This window comes from Felis catus, chromosome D4 (genome assembly GCF_018350175.1).
Source record: "Felis catus isolate Fca126 chromosome D4, F.catus_Fca126_mat1.0, whole genome shotgun sequence".
Lineage (NCBI taxonomy): Eukaryota > Metazoa > Chordata > Mammalia > Carnivora > Felidae > Felis > Felis catus.
The window spans coordinates 74,379,343-74,392,912 of record NC_058380.1 but is presented as its reverse complement, the minus strand read 5'-3'; the positions used below and the strand labels follow the sequence as shown (position 1 = coordinate 74,392,912).

At 49.4% G+C, this 13,570-nt stretch overlaps 1 protein-coding gene across 5 annotated transcripts in view; it reads left to right on the top strand.

The window, feature by feature from the left end:
- The first annotated feature begins 3,836 nt into the window (after nt 1-3,836).
- The window catches only part of WHRN (whirlin), a 94,614-nt gene continuing 84,880 nt past the window's right edge, over nt 3,837-13,570 (top strand). For 2 of the 5 annotated variants that reach the window (XM_023242636.2, XM_019815545.3), the window contains exon 1: nt 3,839-5,288. In XM_023242636.2, the coding sequence (XP_023098404.1) occupies nt 4,671-5,288 (618 nt within the window). In that variant the 5' untranslated portion in view covers nt 3,839-4,670. Of the gene's footprint in view, nt 5,289-13,570 lie in introns of all 5 variants that reach the window. The other 3 variants (XM_023242632.2, XM_023242635.2, XM_023242633.2) reach the window with 3 other exon arrangements.

Here is a 13,570-nt window from a genome sequence, read left to right as displayed (position 1 = left end):
GCTTCCTAAAGGTTTCATAGGAACGCTCTACTTTTGGATAGAGGGAGTGGGGCGCTGTACTTGTAGCCTCTTTTCCTGATGTTTTGTGCTTTTTCTGGCCTCTCTCTTATCTCCCTGCACTTGCATCGATATTGTCTGCATTGTCTACCAGTCACAGATGTGAGCATTTCCCTTTTCTCTGCTGATACTATCCCCACATCACAGGGAAGAGACAGGCTGTGGCCCTGGAGTGGAAGTGATAACTTCGGAGCTGGGAGATACTCCCTATGACACCCTGCGTTAGATTGCTTTGAGCCTCTGCCTCCTGTGTCCAGGCTGGGATCTCAGTCCTCTCTACCTCCATTTCTCTCAGTGAAGTCTTCTTTATTAAACAACCCCCCACTCATTCTCCCCTCTGTCAAATGTCAGCTTACCAACTGGGAATCATTACTTTGTGGTTTGTGTTTAACCTCTGCCGTTCCCAGCCCAACTTTCAAGAAATGTGGTCTTCATATCATTCCCATCCGGGACCTTTTAGCATTTAGGAGGCTGCACAGCATGGGGCTTGAGTAAGAACTCTGGAGCCAAACTGCCTGGGTTCAAATTCCAAATCTTGCATTAACTACCTCTGTAACGTGGGGGACGGTTATGTCCCTATGTCCCGGTTTCCTGCCTGTTTGACCAGGATTATGATGGTGACGATGGTGGTGGTGGTTTCTCTCTTTACAGAATAGTTGGAAGGATTAGCGAGTTAACATACAAGTGTTTAAAATAGTGCCTGGGACTCAGTAAACATTAGCTGTGTAAAATTTTCTGTATGCCCCACAGGAAATGCATCTTCAATCAAACTAATCTCTATTGCCTTCGACAGATACATTCCAGTGATAAGAGGAAAGGGGAGGCATTCCAAGTGACCACGCAATAGAAAAAGGCTTTTTAGGATTGCCATAAAAAAGAGAAAAGAAGCGACAACTTCATGGTACTCTATGAGTTGCCGCATGTTTTCATCTACTGTACAGGACACGGAGCTTCAGTGGCCCTTAGGGGATACAGGAAAGGTTTAGAAACTCTCTTTGACAGCTGGAAAGGAAAGCCATTTTTTACGGGTCACTCAACTAGTAAAGGGACGTTCTGGACTAGAATACTGGTTTTCGTCCTGATATCCAGAGTGCAACTCAGTATGTTCTTTATTAGTTAAAACAAATGCATAAGAAGCAAACAGCCAAGAGTCCAGTTCAACACAAAGCCCTTCTGAGTTGAGTACAAGTCACTTTTCCCTCTGTCTTTCAACTGCTCCAGCGTGTTCACGTTTCCAGAAACATCCATAGGAGAAGGGCATTGATTGATTTGCCATAGTTGGGGAACAGCAATGAACTGCTGAAAGTGACTTTGGTGAAGTCAGCAAGGGGAAGCTGCCGCATACACGAGAGAATAATAATATTTTCCTTCTGAAGAGGGCAGTGTGCAACCGAGGCCAGGGCTTCCTTCCAGGTCTGGAAGGCCGGAGGCAGTGTAGCCCTCAGAAGCCCAGGCATCTTGGGTTTCCGAGAGCTTATTTCCGAACGACAAACACATCTTCAGACATGAAATGGGATTCTTGCGGTTTGAGCGGTTACACACTCCCTCTCATCAGAGGGTACACAGTGCAAACTGATACTAAGTCAGTTATGCAAGATGGATGGGAGAAGCCCCAACCAGTTCTTTTTTTCCTGCGCTTGTGTTTGTCTTCTCCCCTTGCAATGGGCCTCTATAAAATTAAACAATGGCTTGGCATCCCAGATGGTCTCTGATGTTTGCAGGAGAAAGTGTTTCTTTTTCTGCTAAGACGTGTGTGTAATATAGTTTCTACAGCCTAAAGCAAAATACCTTTTCCCAAACAACGTTGCATAGAAATAAAGTGTTGGGAATGGGGATCTTATCTCCTAGGGTGCATTTATCAAGCCAATCACAGTAATTATAATTAGAACCACAAACTAAGTGAAAGCTGAGCATGAAATACATTTGCAGAAAACCTGAACTGCATATAATTAAGCCCTGCTTGGTGTCATTTTGAGGTATGCCATTAATATATTTTATTTTGCGGGTGCGGGAGATTGATTTTTTCATCTAAATATCTTGGGCTATTTGCATCAAAGGCTTCAATGGCAGTTAAGAAGAGGAAGAACGATGCACATTATTAATTGCTAAACCCAGGGCTTTGAGACAGATATCCAAAGGTAGCTTAGCTGATTATTTAAAACATCCCATCAATTACGTTCATTGAGTATTAATTTAACCTAGGTCTGTTTTAGGGAAGTGAACAAGAGACTTGAAGATTTTGGAGGAAAACAGAGCTTCAACTTCTAGCCTCAGCTTTGGACACGCACTAACTTAAGAGTGCTGACCATCCTTCCATGATTACCCAATGCCCAGGAAAGCAAGCCCATTCTCCTTAGGGAACATTTGCTCAGGTGTCACCTCTTTGATAAAGTCCTTCAAATTTTCCCCTCCCCTAAACCTGGGCTCTTTCAGCCATCACACTTACCTTACTGGTTTTTAACTTTATTTATTTATGTGGTCTTTCTCCCCTGCTAAACAGTGACCTCCTCGAGGTCAGCAATTTCATCTTTTTAACCCATGTCTCCAGCACCCAGTACATGACCTAGTACAGGATAGGTGCTTGGAAAACACTGAATTAAGAGTGACAAAAATAAGTAAGTGGATTAATAAATGAATGCTCTGTCTTTCCGGGGTCAGCTCAAACTACTCCATCAGGTGATATCCTAGCTCTCTCTCTCTCCCAGATAGAAGTTTGCAGTGGCAATTTCACACTGTTTTTAGGGAAAATAAAGCTTTCTATAGGAGAATCCTTCAGTAGAGTCAACTTGATTGGAAGGGATTTGTGTATGGGGTAGGGGAGGAGCTTCTCTGAGCTCTCAGAAAACCACCTTTGAATAAAAGCACAGGGATTTTTTATTAGCTCATACTTGGGGATGTGGGATAGGAGAGGAGACCTCTAGGCCACACCTTGGAATACCTTCCCATTTTGTTTTGGGATGGGAAGGCACAGAATGCTTTTCTTCCCAACCCCTTCATATATATTAAAAAAAAAATTTTTTTTTAGATAATTGTAGATTCACACTAAGTTGTAAGATATAATACACAGACATCCCATGTTTACCCGTGTTGACAAGATAACAACTAGTACATTAACATTGACCCAATCCACCCATCTTATTCAGATTTCATCAGTTTTGCACGCACCCATTTGTGTATGTGTTCCTGTGAGTTCTGTACACTTCTCTTTCTGAATGCGGCTTTCCCGCCTACCGAAGACCAGACAGTGGTCCATTCTGATCTACCCTTGCGCCGGAGTTGGCTCCGGCAGGCTCGGGCAGATGCGTGCTTGTATAGATCTCTTGCACCCAGTAGGTGCCCAGCATAAACGCTTGAACTTGTATGTCAGCGCGTGCAAGAGGGGAGCGCAACGTTTTAAGGTAGAAAACCGAGCCTGGAGCGTTCAGTATTTTAGAAGCAAAAAGTTGGCTATTTTCCTCCACAATTGTGAATTAGCTAGGTGGTTAATTGCTCCAAAGCGATTCTGAGGCACACGCTTCCACCGCAGAAGAGCCTAGGCTCGGAGCCCATCTTATCTCAACTCGCGGCGGGAAGAGGTGGGGAGGGGGACTCGCAGGGCCCCTGTAGCTCCTCCCACCCCAACCCCCACCTTCACCCCTTTCTTCCCCTGGGCTGGACTGTTTCACCCCGTCTCCAGGCAACCGCCAGGCGCGATGCGGGACGTCATTTCCTGAAGAGCCCGTGGGGGGGGGAGGGGGAGATAGGGGGAGGGGCAAGGGGGCGGGGCCAAGTCTGGGCAGGCGACGGCGACGGCGTCGGAACTCGCTGGAAGATCGGCCCCGGGCAGCTCAACAGTTCGCAAAGTCCCGGCTCGAGGCCGCGCGGCTCCGTCTGCGCCCGGGCGGCGCAAGAGCGCGGGGGGTCCCTGGGCTGCTGCATCCCCGGACATGCCCCGCAGCACCTGCCGGACGCCCGCGCGGCTCCACCGGCTGCGGTTCGGGGGGCTCTGGGACTAGAGCGCCCCCACCTCAACTTATGACTTTGGGGTCCCCCAGCCCGAGAGGAACGGGCTGCCCGGCTGGGGGAGCCCCGGGCATGGTGTGACGGGGCGGTCAGCTCTGCTGCGCCCCCCACTCCAGACACCCGTCGTCTCTGTGCCCTCCAGAATGTAGCTGCCCTCCGCGTCCCCCCGGACTCCAGCCGCAGCCTCCGCGACCTCGGGGCTCCAGCCACCAACTCGTTGTCCCCCGGGACCCTGTCGCCGTCTCCGCTTTGCCGGCACTTCGGCCGCCGTGTCCGTGTCCTCCCGACTCCAGCCGCCGTCTCTGCGCCCCTCGGACTCCAGGAACGCGACCCCTGTGTCTTCGCGCGCCCGGGACTCCAGCGGCGGTCTTCGCGATCCCCCCGGGATTCTGCCACTGTTTCCGCGCCCCTCAAACCCAGACTCCGGCGCCGTCACCGCGTCTCCCGGGAAGCAGCCCCTTTCTCCGCGCCCACCCGCTCGCCCCGAAGCCAGACTCCAGCCGCGGTCTCCGCCGCCGTCCCCCCCTCCCCCGAGGCTGTCGCGCCAGTGCCGGCGAGTGCAGCGGCTGCCCCACCGCGCGCCCCGCGTCCGCCCGGGCCTCGGCGGGGAGATGAACGCGCAGCTGGACGGCCTGTCGGTGAGCTCGTCCTCCACCGGCTCGCTGGGCTCGGCGGCCGGGGCGGGCGGCGGCGGGGGCGCGGGGCTGCGGCTGCTGTCTGCCAACGTGCGCCAGCTGCACCAGGCGCTGACGGCGCTGCTGAGCGAGGCGGAGCGGGAGCAGTTCACGCACTGCCTGAACGCGTACCACGCGCGCCGCAACGTCTTCGACCTGGTGCGCACCCTGCGCGTGCTGCTGGACAGCCCGGTCAAGCGGCGCCTGCTGCCCATGCTGCGTCTGGTCATCCCGCGCTCCGACCAGCTGCTCTTCGACCAGTACACGGCCGAGGGCCTCTACCTGCCCGCCACCACCCCCTACCGGCAGCCTGCCTGGGGCGGCCCCGACGGCGCGGGGCCGGGGGAGGTGCGCCTGGTGAGCCTGAGGCGCGCCAAGGCCCACGAGGGCTTGGGCTTCAGCATCCGCGGGGGCTCGGAGCATGGCGTGGGCATCTATGTGTCGCTGGTGGAGCCAGGCTCTCTGGCCGAGAAGGAAGGGCTGCGAGTCGGGGACCAGATTCTGCGTGTCAACGACAAATCCCTTGCCCGGGTGACCCACGCTGAGGCCGTCAAGGTAAGGCTGTGGTCTGGGGACGAGTACAGGGGCAGAGTGACAGTAGCTCTGCCTGTGTGTGTCCTTAGGAAAATTACCTAATCTTTCTGGGCCCCATTTTTCTTAAAAAAAAAAAATGTTTATTTCGAACAGGAACATCTAGGTTTTTGGGGTTTTTTTAGCCAATAGCTACCAGGCACTGGGGATACCGTGATGGGTAAAACAGACCTGCACCTTGCTCTCGTGAGGCATAAAAGCTAGTAGCGTGGGGGAGACAGACCTTATCAAATACTCAGGCAAATGTATGATTACAAAGTGTGGAAAGGTACAGGAAGTCTTATGAGCGTTAAAAAAGGGTAAGGTCTCCTCTTGGCTCCCAGTAGTCACCGGGAGGCCCCCACATGGCTGTTGCTATTCTAGTTCTGCAGGGTGTTGCCCCTGAAAGAAAGTTTTGCTGGCACCAAAGTAGCCCAGGGAAGCTGTTCTGGTGATGCACAGAGCTCTAATCTGACCTGGCTGCTCATGTACAGGCTGTGTGTCCTGGGTCCAGTCACTTTTCCTTTCCAAACCTCTGGATCTTCACTTGGACAGTGGAGTGACCGGATGGGATAAGTGTCCTTAGCCTTGTTGGAAATGAGTCCCCTGCCTGGATGTCAGAAATATATCCTCCACCCCCTTAAGAGTAGCTGCATTTTTTGTGTCTGTTAATTGAGAAAAATAACCTCATGGGGACAGTCTCCTAAGGATTTAATCAGGCTGTTTAAAGCAGTTGCGTGTTTGCTAAATCTCATGCCGAGGGCTGTTGAAAACCAGTTGGAGTATGAGATGGATAGTGTTTGGTGTATGTGCGGATTCAAGGATCCCTTGCCGGTGTTTATACACACAGGCCACCTATGCCCACCTTCATACAGGAAGTGAAGAATTTGGGGTGGGGGGAGACAGTGGCATACTCTGCTTCTGCAAAGAAAATGCTTCCTAGGGATTTGGGCTGCCCTGTGACCCAGCTTCTCACCACCCCACCTTTTGTCCCTGCCTTGCGTCCTTCTGTCCTCCTCGGTGCAGGTGTTTTGGACACCAGCTGGGGCCTGCTGGCTGTTGGGAAATGCTCAGGGGAAATGCTGAAGCAGCAGAGGCCCGGGGCTACTTCCTGTGTCCTCTTTAGTGACCTGTGGTCAGGTGTGAATTGAGCCCACTTCCTGACTGTTTTCCTGGGGCACAACCATCTCATCCCTGACTTTGCCTTTCCTTGTTTTGTTGCCAACCCTTTTGCCCCTGGCCGCTTGAGGATTTTAGACACTACTCTGCTGCTTCTGGGGGAAGCCTGATTGCTTGATATTGTTCGGGGTGGGAGGGTGCAGGAGCAGACACAGGTTCTTGTGGATTTCCATGCACCTGTCCTCCTCTCTGTCTCCTCCCCCCAATCCGTCTTTTCCCTTTATCTGACATTCCATATACTTATAAAGAAATAGTCCGTCAGCCTTTGGCCCTAGAAGGTCTGGAGTTCCCGGATGATGAATTTATACTCCAAAGATACTTAGTCCAAATGGTCAGTTATAAACGTGGATTCAGTTTTAGTGGCAATTTTAAAAGACTCCTGTAACTAACTCATCACAAGGAGATGGACTTTGGAAAGGCCTCCGGTAACCTGCCATTCAAAACACGAGCTCTCCTGTCAGTTTGCACTCCAGTCTCAGGCATGCCAGGTGGCTGGAGGGGCTCGGTTGTGAGCTTCAGCTCAGCCCTCCCCGATTTCATCAGTGGCACTCTGCATCTTGTATCTGAACCGTAGTCCCGTTACTCTGTGACTCAGGGCAGGCCTTAGCCGGTCTAGTAAAACCTAAACTCTCTGTGGTATAGTTTTGTGTCGCCAGAGGAGTAGCACTGTCCTTGGTTGGGTGAGAGCTTTCCGGACTGAGCAGCCACCGGCGTCCCTGTCACTTTTTCTACGGAGGGGTCTACAAAGGCAGAATGAACTCCAGCCTCGGGGTGCCCTTCTTCTGGCCAAAGCCGGACGCAACCAGCCCAGAATGCACCCCTTTGGAACCTTCAGAAGCAACAGGCAGAATGCACACTGCTTTGTGTCACCTTAACTCCAGGGGAAAAGGGAAACAGACTTTCCGTGGGTGGAATTTAAAACGGAGGAGGCGGAACCTTGTCTCTGGGGCCTCTGTGAGCACCTCCGGGTTACAGGACGGACTGGGAGTTTCAGGACAGTGTAGAGGGACACCTGGAGCTGTTGACACATTTCCACAAAACCAAGGGCAGCAAGTCCCTTAACTGCAAGCCAAAAGGGACCCCAGCTTCTCTCCTAGTTAACAAACTGCCCTTAACTTGGATTTCTCCACTTTCAGCCCTTCCTTATTAGCTACAGCACTGGAGGGCACCATGTCAGAGGCTTTTATGATAAAGGTACATTCCTTTAATCAAACTCCAGACTTTATTCAAATATCACCAGTTTTTCTGCTTTTTCTGTTCCCTATACCACATTGCATTTAATGCAAGACATATTTTCTTTTTTTTCTTCGTTGTTATTTTCTTTATTTATTTCCTCCCCTGGCTTTATTGAAGTAGCTTTATTTTATCGACAATTTTATTTATTTTATTTTATTGACAAATAAAAATTGTATGCATTTAAGGTGTACAGTGTGTTGATTTGCTGTACCTGTACCTTGTAAAATGATTACTGTAATCAAGCTGATTATCCATCACCTCACGTAGTTATTTTATTTTTGTGGGAAGAACACTCAAAATGTGCTGTCTTAGCGAATTTCAAGTGTACAATACAAAATTATTAATTACAATCAGCAGTCGGGGTGTTAGATCCCCAGAACGTACTCATTTTGTGACTGGAAGTCTGTACTCTTTGGCCAGCATTTTCCTGTTCCCTCCACCTTTTCTGTTCCCTCCACCCCAGCCCTCTGGCAACCCCTGTTCTACTCTCTGCTTCTGTGAATTAGGCTTTTTAGATTCCACATTGTAAGTGAGATCATCCAGCATTTGTGTTTATGTGTCTGCCTTATTTCACTTAGTATAACGTCCTCTAGGTTCATGCATGTTGTCACAAATGGCAGGACCTCATTTTTTATGGTCTAATAATACTCCGCTCTGTGTGTGTGTGTGTGTGTGTGTGTGTGTGTGTGTGCACACGCACTCTTTCTCTATTCACCTGTCAATATGCACTCAGGTTATTTCTGTGTTTTGGCTATAGAGATGTGAGATGTGTTTTCGATTTTAAAACCTTTTTTTTTCTTTTTTTTTAAATTTATTTTAATGTTTATTTTTGAGAGAGAGAGAGACAGAGCACGAGTGGGGGGTGGGGGCGCAGAAAGAGAGGGAGACACAGAATCTGAAGCAGGCTCCAGGCTCTGAGCTGTCAGCACAGAGCCTGACGCGGGGCTTGAACCCACAAGCCGTGAGATCATGACCTGAGCTGAAGTCAGACACTTAACCGACTTAGCCACCCAGGTGCCCCTCAAACTTTTATTTTTTTCTTATAGGTAGAAAGAGGGAGGAAAGATCCTCTGAACTTCTGGAAGGAGAGATTGTGTGTGTGTGTGTGTGTGTGTGTGTGTGTGTGTGTGTGTGTGTGTAATAAAAAGAAAATTAAATTTTAGGAATCAAGTTACTGAAGAGTTCATGAGTCAGAGAGGGTCACCCCTCCCAGGAAACAGAGGAGATTGAACATACAAAGTTTTTCCACTTCTCTGTCTCACAAATCAAGTATCCGTTGTTGCCCAGAGCAGTTCAGTGAGGATTCTGTCCTCTCTCTAGGGGCTCCCCTCCCTCTCTTGAAGCCTGTTTGCTAAATCAGCAGTGACAGGTCCAGATACGGCAAGCCATTTACTATTTGCAATTATGTTGAAATGTTTGATTTTTGAAAAATCTATCTTGAATGAACAAGAGCCAAACTAATAATAATAATAATAATAAAAGTAGACCTTTCAAAGGTTTTCAGCCAAAAAGGTTTGGTAAATTAGCCAAGGAACCCACAGATCAGGGATGCTGCATTGGGCTCTGCCACATACTTGCTGTGTGACCTTGTGCTAGTCACTGACCCTCTCTGTGTTCCAAGGTGGATGGGTCAGGGGGCTGCCCAGGGTCTCTTCCAGCTCAGACCATCTGTGATTTGCTCAGTATTGTGCTACACACGAGGCATTTAGAGTGTCTAATCTGGTGTTTTCTTGTTCTTTTGGAATTGATTTCATTTAAGGCAGAATTAAGACAGTTGTCTAAAGATTGGGAGATGAGAATCTTGGCACTCTCGTGTAGCCTCCTACTAAATCAGGAAATTGATGGGTTACACACTGTACTGACGAGAACTTGACTGCTGCCCCTCCACCCAAGAACACCAGCTCTGGTGCTGTTCCTGAGCAAACGAGGAACCAGCAGTAGGATTGTGGCAATAGTGCCCTGGGAGTGCTCAAATCACAGCCACTTACCCGCTTGCCCTCCCAGTACCTAATTCTGCAGGACGTGGGGTATCCGGTGCTGCTGGGATGTGTGTGTCTCATCTCGATAAAAATTGAATGGCTTCATTACAATCTCAGCATCCCCCCCCCCACCCCTCCGGGTACATCCAAGGAACATATTAGAATTTGAAGCATTCCAGGAGTTAAAAACAGTGGCCAGCCCTTTCATCTAATTAGAGTTATCACACCCTCCCTTTTTTTGCATAATAACCTGCAAAGAATCCATCCGTGTTAATATATGTCATTGTTATTTAATCCGGCATGTTCTAAACGACACATTTGTCATTTTCCCATTGTACATGGTTAGCTGAAGCCATTATAAGTTATTACCACTTCCAACTTTGTATCTGAAATGCAGCTGGTGTTATTACCGTATTCCAGTTTGGAAATGGTGGGTAATGGGTTCACGGGCATGCACAGACTTTCCCCTGGCCCTGTGCTCTTTCTTGGGGGCTGGGGGTCTTGCCAGCAATGACACAGTGAAAGCTCACTATTAATAAACTCTTTAGTGAATAGATGTTTGCTTGGCTGGATCCATGGTGTGATGCAGTCCCTTGAGAGGGTCCATTTCTTTAATTTAACTGTATTTATTTATGTGGCCCAAGCTGATACTCAAGGTTTTAGAAAATGACAGTGTCTGTGTTGGACAAAATCCTCTTTCAACTGGTTCTTTCCTGTTCAAATGGAAGAAGAATTTGTAGGCCGGGTGAGAATGCCCTTATGCTTTAGGAATTGATACTATTATAGTAGAAGGTTCCCCCCTCCGGGACTTGAAGCTGGACATGAAAGAGATACAGAATTACTCCAGCGCTAGCCTCTTGTTTTGCCGTCACCTCCCTTTCCCGACAAACCCGGCGTTGTTTATTACCTGCCATAGATTCATCGTTTGGATGGAACTGCGAAGAGAAGGACGATCTTTTAACCCCCGACTAATTGGATTTTGTGTGTGCTCTTGCTTCCCACCTCTGCCACACGGCACACAGCCTGTACGTACCCGTCAAGTGCATGCAGCCCCTCACATGCCTGTCTGCTCATGCGCCCAGCACATATACATCTCCTCCGAGCCATAATCCCCCCTCTACCCCCACCCGGCAAAGGGCTCTGTGCTGAAGCAGGCGTCCCTGGGGGATTAGGCTCCAACTGGCTTCCCAGCAAGGTTCTTTTGTGACCTGGAAGGGCAGCGTTTGGTGTCCACTGCTCAGGAACCCCAAACTAGTGCCCAGCAAGGACCAGACAATTTGATTAGAAAGAATGGCATTTAATGGCTGGAGGTGGGTGGAGGCTGAAATACAAATCTTTCAAAACCTGTTCTGTTTTCTTCCCCCCCTCCTTTTTTTTTTTAATTTTTTTTAAACCCCCAAGCAAGAACCTGATGTTAACACGGAGCTCACACAGACTCTGATTGTGCCTCAGGGTGGGGGCTGCTTTTTAAAGATTTCTGTTCTGCAGACATTACATTTTACTCTTACAGCATGGCAGGTGGCAAAGGGTGCAAGGAACAGGAATCAGACCGTTTGTTTCCTGTGCACCCCTGGCGTCAGCTACAGGAGGCAGCACTGTGGGGCCGGGGCACTTGTGTTTGAACTTTGCTTTCCTGGAACCCGACTGGGAAGAGAGGAGGCTGGCGTCCGTGAGTGTCTCTGTGTGCCAGTTTTCTCTTTCCCCGGGGAGGCAGGGAGGCCAGGAAGGTCATGCTCCAGGAGGAGAAATTACTAGCTCGGGGTCACCATTGGGGTTAGGAACGAAGTGGCCCTTCTGCCCTACCTGCCCGCCTATAACCTAGCCTAAGCCCTTATGCAGCCAGCTTCCTGGAGGACAATGCCAGGCCCTCTGCTGGAAGGCAAGCCGCTGTCATACTTTGTGCCTGACTTTCGGGGGCCTCTTAGGCACCATCCAAGACTTGGTTTTATTAAGTGGGGCGTCTGATGCCCGTGCCTCAAGGGAGGGTGGCATGTTTCAGCCCAGCCTGTCTTCGTGGGGGCCATCTATCCATGCATGTTCTGAGCAGCACTTAGCACACCCAGACCTGTAGCTGGTACTTGCAATTCAGAGACGAATGGTACATGGCCCCTGCCCTCAGGGAGTCATGGGGCCCGGGGGGCATGGCCCCACCCATGGCCACAGGTCACCAAGGGTTTCAAGCGGTGTGCCATCCACATGCCTCCACATCCCTGGAACACTCCGTCCCACTCCATCCCCTTATCCTGCTGTAGTTTCCGTCAGCGCACTTGTCACTACTGGAAGGACGTTTCACCGTGTCTGTTTGTCGTGTGCCTTCCCCACTACAAGTCAGCTCCATGAAAACCAAGATTTGGCCTGCATTGCTCCCTCACGTACCCCAGCACCTCCACAAGGACTGGCAATATGGTAGATGCTTTCATAGATAAATATTTGCCTAATGAACGGAACGCTCTTGCTCCCCATGCAGTGCTGGTGAGTTCAGGATCCCTTGGTTCCTGAGCATGGTATCTGAAGAAAATTCGCATGTTGCGAGGTAATTGGTGCTGGCTAAAAAAAAAAAAAAAATTGAAGAATGCTGTAGGCTCTAACGTACGATTTATCACAAAGCTGACTGTTTGGCTGCGAGCCGATCATGTGACGTCTCTGGATACCTCAGTCTTTGCAGCTGTGAAATGGGCATAGTCCTCTCCCCCTTGCCTTTCCCGCGATGGGTATGGAATCGTATGGCTTACTAGGTACAAAACCATTTGGTAAATAGGAAACCCTATATCACTCCTTTAGTGAGAGGCCTTTATTTATTTATTCATTCATTCATTCATTCATTCATTTTAGAGAGAGAGAGATTGCAAGTTGGGGAGAGGGGCGGGGGGGAGAGAGAGAGAGAGAATTTTTTTTTTAAATTTTTTTTAACATTTATTTATTTTTGAGACAGAGAGAGACAGAACATGAATGGGGGAGGGTCAGAGAGAGGGAGACATAGAATCTGAAACAGGCTCCGGGCTCTGAGCCATCAGCACAGAGCCTGACGCGGGGCTCGAACTCACGGACCATGAGATCATGACCTGAGCCAAAGTCGGCTGCTCAACCGACTGAGCCACCCAGGCGCCCCTGAGAGAGAGAATCTTAAGTAGACTTCACACTCAGTGCCGGGCCTGCTCATTCCCACGACCCTGAGATCATGACCTGAGCCAAAATCAAGAGCCGCACACTTAAGCCACTAAGCCACCCAGGCACCCGAAAAAGGTCTTTAAAAAAAAATGTGGCCTGTGCTTAGGTGGGCAAGAGCTTTTCCCATCGTCTGTGGCCCAGTCCTCCCTACAAGACATCTTCAGTTAGTGCATTTGTTGCTTTGCTCTTAATTTTAAAACCCCATTCCCAGAAGTGGGTTATCTCTGCAGCCTGTGTCTGTGATTCCAAAATAGAATCATTTATGCATTCTGAAGCAATCAATGGACCAGTTTTGGGTGAGACGTATCTTCCTGCTTTTTCTCGAACAACAACAGCAACAACAACAACAACAAAGCAAACCACCGAATCCAAAACCCAGCACTGTTCAGGTTTCAAGAAGCCCCAGCGTTTCAGGTGAAGGCCAAGTTCCTGCCAGTCACACGTATGCTTAACACCGACTTTATCCTCTACCGAGAATGCACAAGTGGATTTATTTTTTCTTCTTTTCCAGTCCCAGATCCTTTACCTCCTTCCCCTTTGAGAATTTGTGTTCCTTCTGCTAAATTGGCTGTGGTTTTGCTTCAACTGGCAGCCAGTTCCCTAGTTATTTTTCCTCTCTACCTGAATTTTCGTAATATCAGCATCCCCTCAACTTGGGATGCAAAGGAAATATTTCAGCCTCCCATAAACAAGTCCCAAGATGTC